This window comes from Mauremys mutica, chromosome 12, assembly GCF_020497125.1.
Source record: "Mauremys mutica isolate MM-2020 ecotype Southern chromosome 12, ASM2049712v1, whole genome shotgun sequence".
NCBI classification, from domain to species: Eukaryota; Metazoa; Chordata; order Testudines; family Geoemydidae; genus Mauremys; species Mauremys mutica.
In genome coordinates, this window is record NC_059083.1 from 79441933 (window position 1) to 79455629 (window position 13697).

General features: G+C 58.1%; 1 protein-coding gene across 2 annotated transcripts; it reads right to left on the reverse strand.

The window, feature by feature from the left end:
- Positions 1-3: 3 nt before the first annotated feature.
- Positions 4-8203, reverse strand: CPSF4L (cleavage and polyadenylation specific factor 4 like). 2 transcript variants are annotated; one of them, XM_044981870.1, is made up of 8 exons: positions 8072-8203; positions 7235-7285; positions 6139-6291; positions 4832-4927; positions 3948-4041; positions 3275-3317; positions 1654-1839; positions 4-896 (listed from the first exon to the last, which is right to left on the reverse strand). In XM_044981870.1, the coding sequence occupies exons 1-8, from the start codon at positions 8172-8174 to the stop codon at positions 828-830; spliced, it is 795 nt and encodes a 264-aa protein (XP_044837805.1). In that variant the 5' UTR covers positions 8175-8203; the 3' UTR covers positions 4-827. The 2 variants fall into 2 exon arrangements, with proteins under 2 accessions (XP_044837805.1, XP_044837806.1); XM_044981871.1 differs by lacking the exon at positions 3948-4041 and having other exon boundaries at positions 4858-4927.
- Between the last annotated feature and the right edge of the window lie 5494 nt (positions 8204-13697).

Here is a 13697-nt window from a genome sequence, read left to right on the forward strand (position 1 = left end):
TTTAAACTGACTGTGTAGTGTGTGTTCTCTTAAAAAGCAATACTTATGTCTTCCACGGGAGGCTTAATTTGCAAAGCAGCTAATAAGCCTTAACACCCCAAATGTAGCGTTAGCCCCATTTTACAGATGGGGAAACTGAGGCGCACAGCAATTAAGTGATTTGCCCAAGGTCACACGTCAAGTCGGAGTCCATGATGAAACCCAGTTCTGGTACCCAGCCTGTACTCTAGCCACTCTAAACTATGGAAAAGTCAGCTTCTTTTTCAATTTCTTAGAAAAGCCTTTGACAGAAAGTTGCATGAGATTTTTCAAGGGAGACCATCTCAGGTACATGGAGAGGGAATAACTTTGATTTTGCCTTGAGTATAAGGCATCCTGCTAAGTGCGATGAACTGTAGTTTAGAACCCACTAGCTACTCTTTCAACTTCACTCCTACTGAAACAGTTTCTTATCCCTCCACATACCAGTCTCCTGTCCTGAATATTAACCAGAATCCAGACCGACTGTTCTACTGTGCCTTTTAAAAACCGTGTTTTAGTATTGCCATGATTATCAGTGTCTGACACACCAGGCTGAGATCTGAGCCCCCTGCCAACCCAGCAGCATGGGGTCAGAAAATAAACATCCAATTTACAGTTACATTAGAGCAACTGCATTTCCCCCTTCCTCTTCTCTTAGCAAAGAGCTGTAAAAAAACTGCATGGAGCAGGATGGCTCTGACTGGGCTCTACATTCAAAGAAATCAACTGCCCTGATTGGCTTCCCGTTGATACTGTATCACAACAGAGCCTCTTCCTCTGGATTTTCTTCCTGGAACTCTCGCAAATCATTTCCCCAGTTGGATTCCCAGCCGACTCTTGCTGCATTTGTTGGCATAGTGACCCTTTTCACCACACTGCAAGGGAACAAAATAGGAGGACATTGACTTTGTGTAGCCCCTATGAGAAGATCAACCCAGTACAGCAGACAGCAGTTGTTCATGATGGAGATTTAAAAAAAAAACAACCACCCCCACCTTGGCCTAGCATAAGAGATGGAGATAGTGAGTTGGTATGAGCTGGCATAGCCCTTCTTGTGCAGGAATGCTGACAGTCCAGCATGAGTCACTCTTAGGTAAATTAAGTCCTATTCCCTGGCGGTAGGATTGATAGTCTGTCCCACGTGTGTCATGAGTGGGACACCGAGGCAGGCAACGTACTGACCCAAAGAACATGCACACTATTGACAAGAGTCCCCTCAGTGGCATTAGTGTCCCATCCTGCCTCCTGGATCCTACAGCACCGCACTCTAAGGATATTTTAGCTTTAAGACAACTGCCCCCTTCCTGCCAATCCTGACCTCCCAGTCCTGGGGGCTGCGTGAGAAAATGGTTGGGAAACCCAGGAGAACAGAGAGGTCTGAGGAGCATGTGGTGACAAGGGGCTAGCGGGCAGAGAACTGCTTCAAATCAGTGAACCCAAGTGCTTTTCAAGTTGAAGTAGAACATTGTTCCACCCCCTGAGGAACACCAGCGGGGTCGTAACAGCTTAGAATTCACTGGTCCATCAATGGCAGTAGCCTCAGGAATAAGGCCACATGAGTCTTGCGCCAAGTACTGACGTCTCTGTTTGGAAGGGGGCGAGTTTCCCAGCCAACCAGCTCCAGACACTAACCTTGAAGCATGTGACCTGCCCAAGGGGCCGGAGCATTCCATAGGGGTAGCCACCAGCCTCCTGTGCCTTCTTCCTCTGGCACTGGGCAGCCCTAGCCCCAGGCTGATGAGAAAGCAACAGGACTTCCGGGGCCTGCTGCTTGTGAATACTCTTGCCATCAACAGCCAGGGATGGCGGTGGCAGCCCCTGAAGCACACAAGAGGAATCAGTCAAGAGAGGTGGAATCAAGGCAGGACTGGTGTCACGGAGTTCCCGGGCGATGCTCTGCAACTGCTCCCCCCCCAAAGCCAGTCAGGACTTTGGGGAGCCTCCTCTCCCTTGGAGCATTCAGCATATGCCCCTCAGTGCGCTTCCCACAGCGAGCCCACCCCGGTGGGGACCTGGGGAAGCCAGGCTCTCAGCCAGCCAGTAAAACAGAGGTTTATTTACACGACAGGAACACAGTCCAAAACAGGTCTTGCCGGTACAGACAACAGGACCTCCTTTAGTTAGGTCCATCTGGGGCCCCCAGGGAGGCCACAGCCCCATTGGGAAGCCCAAGCCCTGTCGGGGCTCCCCTCCATTTCCCAGCCAGCTTCAAACTGAAACTCCCCCCAGCCTCTCACTCAGCCACCCCCCGCCCCCCCCCCCCCGCCCCCCGCCCGCGCCGGCTTTTGTGTCCTTTGTTCAGTGTCCCGGGCAGAGGTGTCACCTGGCCTCCAACCCCCCTCCTGGGTTCTCAGGTTACATGCTCAGGTATCCTCCCTTCCCCAGTGCAGGCCGTCCCAGCACAACTCCCCTGCAACCTTCCCAGGTCAATACTCCCCACTCAGTATTCAAAGAGCACATCAAGAATATTCCCACTTCGTCACAACTGGTACCACCTAGAGCACAGATACAGGACAGGAGCATTCAGGGTGTCAAAGCAGGATTTCCAGCCTTGGCAACTGGTGATTTTGTCAAAATGTTTTTTTCCCTTTTAAAGACCCAGTTGCTAGAGTCATGTTATTACGCAAGATCTCAACTTTCATGGTCATGAATGGCGGTGAGTTGCCACTCTGAATGACAGTGGATAGTCGCTGGGCCAGAGAGAGAAAGAGAGAATGGCTATAGCTGGGTTGTGAGAGCACGCATGTCCCTGTTCCAATGACTAATTATTTATAAGAAGTGGCACAGCCTCAACAAGGGAGATTGAGAAAGACCCTCTCCAGAATATCCCCGAGCCCAGTGGCTGTGACACAGACCTGTAACATGGGAGACCCAGTTCAAATCCCATCCACATCAGATAGAGGGGGGTATTGACCACGGGTCTCCCACATCTTAGCAGAGCACCGTACCCACTAAGCTAAAGGTTATAAGGGATCGGGGCCACCTCCCATCCCCCCCGAGTGTTTTGTGAATCTAGTCCTTGAGCTTCTGCAAGAATTCCCAACATTTAAGTGACAAATTTGGGTTCAGTTTCATCAAAATGTTTCAGAGAGGGGTTTTTTGGTTCAGCTCAAACTTTTCAGGGAACTTGACAAGAATCTGTGAATGGTCTTGGGTCGACAGAAACAGGGTTTTGGGGGTGAACAAGCCAGTTGCTGGGGGGAAAAAATGTCCACCCAGCTCTCCTTGGGAGAAGAGCATTTCGGTGCCTTACCTGGGAGAGATCCGAGTTACACAGCATCAGGTCTGCCTTGGGGCTATTGGAAGTGCAGAAAGAAAAGAAAGGCAGTTAGCTCCTTTGAAATATTAATCGATCCAACCCGTAACTGCGAGGGAAGAGACTGTCTCAGGGCTAAGGGGTAGGGTTGACAGAGGCCTCTAGTTGAAAACTGGCACTTTCTAGTCATATCAAGCAATAAATTTGATAAAGGCTGGCGTAGGGCCGGCAGGTGCTATGCAAACCTCTGCCACATGCAGCTCTGCTGGGCTTGGCCAGGATGCGTTGTGCAGACCCGGGTTTGACTCTCAACCAGCTTCAGAGGGGGTGAATGCTGGCGGGAGGCGAAGGGCAGAAAGGATGCCAGCCGCACAGGCTTGGCGTTCCCAGAAGTTATATTTCTAGAGCACATGCTCCTTTCTGCAGACACTCGCCCTGTCCAGCAGATGGCACCGTGGCCACAGACCAGAATCGGCAAGGGGCGCATGGAAAGGAATAACCAACCTTAGGACGCCACAAATCAAGTTGCTTTGCAGAGAGGAAGGTCACGCCCCTGGCTGGAGCTCAGCCCGTCCATCTCACAGTCAGAGACAGACTGAGAGCTGCCAGAGACCCCCCCACAAGGCCTTGCCAAGGGTGCGTCTACTCTCCTACCCCTCCAGATACGTACTGCATGAATTTGCATTTGGGTCCTTCGGGGCAGAAGCCAGCTAAGTAGTTGACACACATCACCCTTCTGGTGTGTTTGTATTTACACAGAGGACCTGCCACATACGCACACCCAAAGAGGGAGAGATTTCAGTCAGCATCGAAAATGACCCGTGGGTACAAATGGGGATGGGTCAGTGGTGGGCACCTTCCTGGGACCAGAGCATGGACAGTCTGATTGACTAGGTGTCCCCCCTCCTCGTGGGGAGTTTGTGGATTCATTTCTTTGCAGCCCATCTCCCCAATTTTGCCCTCAGTGCCCAGAATCCAACTAGGATGCATGCCAACTGAACAGGCATCACACATGCCATTGATAGGGGCACATCACCGTGTTAGCAGCCATGCACCAACTGGGTCTCCACAGGGGAACTTCAGCTAGTGGTGGGAAGCGGCCGAAGGTGAATACAGAAGGACAGAGGTCTTTGCTTAGACACAGATGATGTCCAACGTTCTTGCATTTTTTGAGAGCAGGGGGTCTGGTTACACACACACCCTTTTCCATCTCTAGCTCCTGTTAGTCAGATGCTTGCTTCAAAAGGTTTAATTAAGCTTCATTAACAATCATTCGTTGCTGAATTATCTAATTAACTCTTTGTTCTTCTATAGCGTCTATCATTGGAGGATCTCAAAGCCCCTGAAGGGCAGTCAATAAGCCCAGGATACTGCCAGGAAAGTAGTAAGCCCATTTTACAACTGGGCAAACTGAGGCACAAAAAAGGCTGCTCAGCACCTCACTATCGGTGACAGGGCCAGGAATAGAACCCAGGAATCCTGCCACTTGGGCTCCTGGCTCAAATCCATAGGCAATGCTCCCATTCACTTAGTTACCGAGCGCAAGGTATTCACCCTGTTTGCAGAACCCTCTGTCGTACCAGGGACAGTCTTTAATTCTGGATGCGGGATCAATGTGCAGGAAGGGGCACTCTCTATTGCTGCACTCACCTGGAGAGAATATTTATGGAGAGGAAAGATTTTTAGGAACCCTGTTATATGCCTGTGCCCCCAGGTGAGGGTAGGCAAAGCTCTCCCACCCCTCCAGGCACTCCCCCCTTGCAAAGTACCATAACAACAGCAGTTGATACAGCCCCAGAGTTCTTCAGTGCTGTGCACACAGCGCCACTGAGAGGCAGCCACCTCTGGGCTGGAACGCAGTCCCCAGCTAGCACAGACCATGCTGCACAGTAAGAAGGGGGGAGGACGTTTTTGGCCTCAGCTCTTGGGAAAACAGGCACGTGTTCACACATAGCAAACAGGGCTTTGGTCCTTAAAGTCCCAAGCCAGAGACGCCCTCCTTCCCGCCCCCCACCAAAAGCATGAAGGGTCGAGTCAGCACTGACACAGGGTCAAACTTGAGGTAACCCGGGGGGGGGGGGAGGTGCTCCCGACCTGATGCTTAGAACACTTCCCTCCTCCTCTGGGTTTCCATTAGCCCCCCCAGCCTGCCAGTCGCTCACACCGTGCCTCCAGCCTCTATCCCCGTCCCACACGGGGGCTCTGGCTAGCACCCTCCCTCCCACCCCAGCTGCCGGCACTGCTAGATGCCCATGGGGCTTTCTGGAGCTCTCACCCTGAACAAGAACCGGCCCTTCCAGGGTGCAGCACTTCGCTCTGCTAGAGGGGCCTCCACCCGCGCGGGCGCATTGACATCAGGGCCCAGCCCCCTAAACCTGGCCCACGGAGCCGACATTAACATTAAACAGCTGGCTGAGAAACGCCCCTCGCCAAGGGACTGGCTCTGCTGCGTTGGGGGTAGCTGGCTCGGGCAGGGAATTCCCATATCTCCTGGCGATGGGAGCCCGCTGCAGAACAGGGGCTGGGGGGCTGGCTGCCCAGCAGAGACAAGCCAGGAGTCCAGAGGGCAGTTCTCCTCACAGACAGCAGGCGGCACTAGCTGACCGTTCTCAAGCATAGCTGGAAACTGGGCATTGCCCTGCACCGAACTGGGCATTGGGGTGGGTTAGCATTCAGCAAGGTCAGCCAGGATCGGAATGTGCCTTGGCAGAGCTAACGTGGGCTCCAGACAGGACAAGAACTGGCGCAGATGGAGTCTGGAGCGTCTGAACATCTGCCGGTAGCTGCACCCCCTCGCCCGCTAGAGCTCTCCTAACCCTGCCCCGAAAGTGCCAGGCCCCCGCCCGGCTCCCAGCACCTACCGAACTTGGAGTAGAAATAACACTCCGGCATCTTGGCCATGTCGTACTCGTGCAAGAACTCGCACAGGTCTCCCCTCTTGCACAGCCCCCGCAGCCAGTGCTTACACACCACCGTCTTCTCCCCGCTGATGTGCCGGAAAGGACACATCAGGCCTGGACGCAGAGCAGAGAAGAGGCCTTGGTCCCTGCCTTGCCCAGAAGAACCCACTCCCCACACCTCCCACAGGGCAGGGGCGTGGCAGCCCCTCCGAAGCCTGGTGCTACGAGCCTCCTTGGGAGAGGATCCCCCAGCCCGCTCCGGCATCCCAGCAGCGAGTAGCCAGGGCTGTCGCTGGCACAGCTGACAGCATGAGAATCCTGTTCTTAGCAGGGTTTCGCCAACTTCGCTGGCATCGCCAGACACAGGATAGAGAGACGCGCCCAGGGGTGGGGCACAAGGCTCTGGTGGGAGCCCAGGAATCACTCCGCTGAGCTCAGTTCTCTGATGCATAGAACTCCCTGCCTATGGGCTTCTGTACCACCCCATCAGTGGTACCCGGGCATCCTCCCAGCGTCCTCAGGAGGCCAGGGAAGGGCACTAGGCCAGGGCACAAATGGGGTGGGGGGAGGACAGGCCCAGAGAACAGGGGTGACAAACAGAACCCAGGCCTCTGGAGCAGCAGCCAGTGCCTTGGTCACAAGGCCAACTGCTCCCTTCCTCCTCCCCAGCACCCGTGAAGAGGGACTGGCCTGCCTGTGCGCTCTGTCAGCGCCAACCCAAGTCTGGAGGGGCCCCTCTAGGCCAGGGAGAGGCCGTGTCCGGCTCCAAGCAGCCCATTTACTCTGGGCCACCGCTGCCAAGATGACTGGCCAGGGGCCAGCGAATTCCAGATGTGATGGCTGTTTTCATGGTGATGGCACTTGACCACCGGCAGTCGAGCTGAGTTCCACCAACCCCCAAGACGCTGGCCCTTGAGCAGGGGGCAAGCCCCAGGGGCTGGTACTGGAATCTGTGTGGGGATCTGGAGAGGAAAGGCTCCCTGTTGGGCCACCAATCCCCGAAAGAACAGCATCCCTGCTCCCCCTGGATGGGGGCTCCCGGGCTCCCATTACTTACCCTTTGCACACAGTCCTCGGAGGAAGAACTCACACACGGATGCCCCTGACTCTGGAAGGGGAGATGCAGTTATGGGGGGTAGGGAGCGTGTTTTCACCCACTCGTAACCACCCGCAGATCACCACGATCCCAGGCATCGCCTGCTGCTCGGCAGAGATGGGACCCCCTGGGCTGGGCCAAACACATCAACTAGGATGGGGAACTCTTCCCCTTTCATCTATCCCCATTCGAGTCTCTCTGGGATCTTGGGGTGGGCCCATCACCATGGTTCCTGGGTGCCAGTCACTGCTAGTGTCACCACCCGCAGAGAGGCTGGAGGTCAGGGGGCACCTCTCTCTGCTCACCACACCCCATGCAACCCTCGTCCCCCCCACAGCCCTGCTAGCGCCAGCACTCCTCCCTGAGCCCCTCACCAGCCCCGGGCCGGGCAAATCCTACCAAGCCGCTCTGCATAGCGAGCCAGAGCCCTCTCTGGGCCTAGCAAAGGGGGCTGGCTGGAGGGGCGAGAGATGTTCCAGGAAGCTGGGAGCAGGGGCGGCTCCAGGCCCCAGCGCGTGCTTGGGGTGGCAAGCCAGGGGGACGCTCTGCTGGTTGCCGGGAGGGCGGCAGGCAGGCAGCCTTTGGCGGCGTGCCTGCGGAGGGTCCACCGGAGCCGCGGGACCGGCGACCGGCAGAGCGCCCCCCCCCGCGTGGCATGCCGCTGCGCTTGGGGGGGGTGAAATGTCTAGAGCCGCCCCTGGCTGGGAGCATGAACACAGAGCTGGGGCAGGAACTGGGGGGTGGGGTTGGGCTATCAGGTCCCACAGCTGGGAAGCAGCAGATCCCACCCCAACTTACTGTCCATGCCTGGGAAGGGCAGGAGCAGGGCCCCTCGCTGGTGCTCCACATCCCGCTCTAAATCAAACACGAGCTTCTCCACCCCAGCAATGAGTTCCTGCATCTCCTCCCAGCCAGCGGGACTCGGGAGATAGCCCCGGGCCCAGAGTGGAGCCAGGCCAGCCTTCCCCCTCTGCCTCAGGCAGGCTGAAGAGCCCCAGCTGAGGAATGGGATTGAAGAAGGGGCCAGCTGCAAATTCCCTCCCTCCCATATCCGCCCTTCCCCTCCTTCCTGCTGCTTGCTCAGAGTTAACAGCCTGGGTGCTGCAACCCCTCCCCAGCACTCCTCTTCTCTGAGCCAGCTAGGAAACCCGGCTGAGCCCCCAGCGCCCTCCCCCGCTGAGCCCCCAGGAATCTGCAGCCCCTTCTCCGGCAGCAAGCACAGGGGACTGGTGCAGGAGGCCGCAGTTTGGAGACAGCAACTCCCAGCATCTGGTCTCAATTTGCAGCTGTGATTGAAAGGGGCTGTGCCCCAGCAGTAGGGAAATCATCCCCGGGCCCCAAGCAGCCCTGCCGTACTAAGCCCCCCCCTCCCCATCGCTCTCTGCCTAGCCATCTGCTTTCACTGCCTTAGCCTGCAGCCCTGGCTCTGCCTGGAGACCAGCTGGCCAGCATCTCCCACGAGAAACCGCAGGTCCCCCTGAGCGCTTTGCATTAACTCTTTCACTGCCAGGGCTCCGTGCTGCACAGAGCTTAGCTGTGGGGCATTAAGAGATTCCCAAGCTCGGTCGCTGGGTGAGGGCTTGGCTGCTGGATCCTCTCAGAGGGCAGTTCCTGTAGAGCCCGTCTGGGGAGTCGCCTGGGTCCAGGACCAGTCCCACCTCGTTTCTATCGCATCACCTGAGAGCAGCTTTTGTGGTGAGCTCCTGAACCTGGATCTGGCGCCGAACTTTGTCGGTCAGAGCCACCTCTGCTTCTGGCATGTGTTATAAAAGCTGACGGCCAAACACTCTCGTCTGGCCAGAACTTGTATTATTTATTATTTGGATCAGCGGCGAGCCCAGGGGCTGCAGTCATGGCCCGTGCCCTGCTGCGCACGGTGCTGTACAAACACCCCACTAAAAGATGGCCCCGACCTACTGGCACTTATCAAAGTGCCATGAACCTGTGTCACTACTGTGCCCCCGAGTACCCACGCTGCAAGGTGGCACGGCTGCCTCCCCTCCCCCAAAACTCAGGAGGGCAGAGACATGCCACCCAGCACTGTGTGTATTGAGGGCTTCACGGTGCAGCCTGGCTAGACCCAGCTCGAGTGCTGCTGATCCCTGGGAAGCTTGTGCCCTGCTTCTGAGCAGGCCTGGGCACGACCTCGCTAATATGAGCATCCTCCAAGCAGTACCAAGGCCAGAGGCAGAATTCAGCTGTCAGCTCTAGGCAGGGATGGCAGTACCGGAGTTTCCCCAGCCCGATGCCAGCCTTGCCCATGTCTCCTGTACGGAGCCTGAGGGCCGTGGCCTATGCCATGTGGCACCTGCTCCCGCTTTGTCCTATGCCAAACGAGTGGCTGAATGACCAATGAGGTGCTGGCATGGGTATGAACCCTCCCACAATGCCCCTGGCAGAGGAGGCTTTCAGTCATGTGGGCATCTCAGCCTCCACTACCATATTCCCTGCACTCCTGCTGGCACCGGGCACGGCCGCCCCGTACGCTCGTGCCAGCGCCTCCCTCTCCCCCTCCGAGCTGAGCACAGGGCCCTCGCCGCTGCCTGCTCAGCCAGCCGTGGTGCGCGTTCTGCCCTGTCAGCGTGAGGCAAGCGGGTGCTCTCGAATGGGCCGCTGAAGGTGACAGGCGTCGGAACGATAGCGGGAGGCCGCTTGATGTTTGAAGGGGGTCGCGTGGCGGGCGCCTTCCCCAGCGGCTCGGTGCTGCTCCTGCTCCACCCCCCTAAAGCGAGGGGCCTCCGGCTTCCCGTGCTTGGGCTCAAGACAATGCAGCAGCTCTGGGGCGGTCTAGCCACAAGAACGGGAACGGATGGGTTCCCCTGTCCTGATCCCGCCAGCAGTGAGAGCCTCATTAAGCTACAGGAGGAGACAGAGCAAGCCGGGTGGCCTTGCGGCAGGAGAACAAAGGGGGACATTCACTTCAGAAATGCACGGCCTGCTTTGCCTGGGATACCTGGGCCCTGATGTTGCAAGTGGGGCCGCTCCACGAGGTGGATTGGGAGGAGCAGAGCCTGGTTCCTGGAGCACTCAAAGCCAGACGGCCTGGTCCCTGGGGGAATAGATCCCCCGGCCCGGCCCAGTAGGAGCTCTACATAAAGACACGGGAGCTCTTTTCCAGAGGCACTGCCCCCACACCACAGCTCCCACTGACTTGGCCAGAGTTGTGGCCTCCCGCACCTGTGGAAAGCCCGCGTTAGATAGCTGACCAGGCCCAGCGGCTACAGCCCAGGGGCAGAGGGGCTGAGATCTTGCTTCGCTCTGAAGAGTAACTGTTACCAGCGTGGGCATGAACCAGGCACATATGGCACCATTCAGGGAGTGGGCAGAGCACAGGAGATAGGGTCAAAGGAATCTATTCCGGGGTTATTGGGATGGCCACATTGCCAGTATGCAGCGGTGGTAGCGCTTACAGCCATTGTAGGATGAAGTGGGAATTTCTTGTAAGAGTTTTACGATGCCCACGTGTGCCTCAGTTTCCCCTATATTTCAGCTGGCTACTCAGTGTTTGGTCTCTGGGCAGGCCTGGCTGTCAGAGGCAGGATGGGCCATTAAAGGCCAAGGCCAGCCCCACATCAGTGGAGTGTCTGACAATGGCAACGCCCCACCACCGGGACGTGAACACCTAGCAGTGAGTGGAAGAGTTGGCACCTGGAAGCAGCCTGGGCTCTCACCTGGGATCCGATCAAGGAGGTCAGACCGAGACCGAAAGAGCCCGACCATCGTGGGCTCTGGGCTGATCACAATGACCCGGAGCTAGTCCTTAACCTTCAGTTCTCTGTGCTGACCTAAGCACCAGCTAATAAACCCCATTCCGTGAGTGTCACTGCAAACCCTTGGTGAGGTGCATTGATCCCTGCAGCACATCCACATCTCTGCAGAACAGAGCTCACAGGGCCTGAACCAGGAGAGCTGGAGCCCCATGGGAGGCAGTGAGGCCGCGTGGCCTGGCCTGAAGGAGTGAGACCCCTTGGGGGGTCTGGCACACTGAGGGGGTCCTCCACGAGACTGGTCCAAGGCCAGGGGTGTAGCCCCGCTCCTGTGGATCTGTGACAAGAGCAATGTGATCACCTACGCACACCCCTACGCCGTGCTGGGGCCGTTAGCTCCTGGAATGTGAAACGCAGCCTTGAGGAAGGGCTGAGGGGGACACTGCACCCACAAACTCACGAGCCTGCCCCTGCGCTGAGGTTTTTAGAAGCCAGTGTTGTCCAGCTCTGGCAGGGAACCGAGCCCCCACCCTGCCGGGGAACCTCAGGCTGGGCAGAGGCGCTGGGCCGCTGGCAAAGGGGTCAGGACCGGAGGCCATAGGAGGAAGCTACGGGTGAGGAAGGCTTCCTCACCTGCACGGAGCTCAGGGAAAGCGACTGCAGCATCGCCTGGGGATTTAAGGGAGGCTGGGATGGGCGTGTGGAGCAGGGAGGCAGTTTCATTGGGGTGGGACAGCCTCTTTCAGTCCCTACTATCCCCTTGGTGCTACGCACGGAGAGACTTGACCCAACCCTCTGGATCCAGACCCACCTGGCTGGCGGCTGCTCCAGATTCTGAAGCTTTGCTCCAGCTCCCTTCGCTCCTGCTGGGGCAGCAAGGCGGCCTGGGCTGGTTAGGAGCAAGGTCCCGTTTCATACAAGCCGTTAATTAACCCAGTCCTGGCTACCCCTGGCCCTGGGAGACGTGAGGTGAAACCTCCCCGGTGAGGTACAAGGAGATGCTGGGCCTTTAAGAAACAACAGAGGGGGAACCTGTCCTGGAGCCCGGGCCAGCTGCTGTTGCGCTTTCTTCCCCGAACAATAGGCCAATGTCCCAGCCGGGTGCTCCCATTGTATGGGCTGCTGCCCTTTGCACAGATCCTGCATTGTGCTCCAGTGCATTTCTCTCCCCATGGCACTTACCCGCCCTGGCTGGGTGGAGGGTTGAGTCCAGGCCTCTGACCCCGCTCCCCCTTTTCACACTCACCCCTTGCACACCAGGGCTTTTTCACACTCACCTCTTCACCCCACCCCCTGGGGTTTGGTCCTGCTCTGGCCTCCCTCCTGCTTTATAAAGTGTGACGCTCGTACAGAACAGGCTGCGTGACTGCACCGGGACAGAGCTGCGCCCCCAGAGCAGCCATGTCCCCCACCCCCCCCCAGGCCTGGTCTCTCCCCACACCACTCAGCCTTGCCAATGCCCCAGTCCCAACCCCCAGTCCCCTGCTACTCCACCCCCAGACTTCCCCCCCACAGCTCTGCCAATGCCCCTCACCCCCAGCTCTGGTAGGGCCCCTCAGCCAGCACCTGCCGCAGCCCTCGCTCCTCACCCCAGCTCAGCGCCTGCTCCTCTCTGCCCTTCCCCAACACGCCAGCCCCAGCTCCTCCCAGCGCGAAGGCCACTAGCTTTGCCTGATCTCCCAAAGCCACCAGCTTATCCTTTTCCCTGACCAACTCTGCTGAGGCCAGACTGATTTTCCCCACACGTGGACCTCAGCCCATGAGCCTCTCCAGAGGGCCCGTTCTCCCCCCTAGGCCATTGGGGAGCGAGTCCGGCCAGCTGCCGTGGTGGGGTCCAGCTCTGGGGCTCTGCTCCGTGGCTGGGGCCAGGGCCCGAACTCCATGCTGGGAGAGGCGCAGGAATCAGATAAACAGCCTTGCGGGGTTGAAGGTTATGAAATCAGCAGCTGACATCCAAACACTGGCTGTGTTGTGCACAGGCCCAGCTTCCCTGAAAGAGTTTCTTTATGCGCCGAGGCCAAGCGCGCCTCGGGGAGGGACGAGGCCAGAGCCTGCGAAGCAGCGTCTGCACCTAAAGCCACCCTGGGCCCGTGTGGCTCGTATCTGGGGCTCGGGAGCAGCCGCAGGCTTGGACGATGCAGCGCGAGGGCCTCGCTCGAGGTGCCCTCAGGGCAGCGCTGGTTGCAGCAGACGTGCCAGGCACTGGTAGTGGAAGAGCAGCAAAGGCTGGCAGGCAGCACAATCAGAAAGGCGAGAGAGACATGCCGGAGGGGCAGGAGTGCCACTGGCAGGGAGAGCCGCCGCGCAGCACTTGCATCTCTGCCCCCCAGCCCTCGCCCCTGCCAGCTGCAGGCTTGGCAGCCTCATGCCTCGGATTGGCAGAGAGGGGGGACGGAACATGCCCAACCCCCAGGAGCCAGCACCTCATGCCCTCCCCCCAATCTGCCCAGCGCAGGCCCCCTTGCTGCACCCAGACTTGGCACTCCCCCGCCAACTCCATTGCAGAGAGGAGCACAGCGCCCCCCCTGGGCCCAGGGGAGCCGTCAGCGGTAGCGTTCCCAGGCACAGGGGGAGGGAGCCAGGCCCTGGCAGGGGGCAGTGGCAACAGGAGTTTCCAGGGGGGCATCAGAAGAGCCCCGCAGAGGCAGAGGGACCCTTACCTGGCTGCAGGGCGGTGCCAAGACCTGCTCGAGTCCCATGTAAAAAAAGGCAACCGG

What these genes read in the sequence shown, in the direction of transcription:
- CPSF4L (XM_044981870.1), bottom strand. Translation starts at nt 8,174, where the DNA reads ATGCAGGAACTCATTGCTGGGGTGGAGAAGCTCGTGTTTGATTTAGAG. An exon ending in GCCCTTCCCAGGCATGGACA is followed by an intron (nt 7,286 to 8,071) that starts GTAAGTTGGGGT and finishes CTCCCCTTCCAG; the next exon opens with AGTCAGGGGCATCCGTGTGT. An exon ending in GGCAGGTCACATGCTTCAAG is followed by an intron (nt 897 to 1,653) that starts GTTAGTGTCTGG and finishes GTTCCCTTGCAG; the next exon opens with TGTGGTGAAAAGGGTCACTA.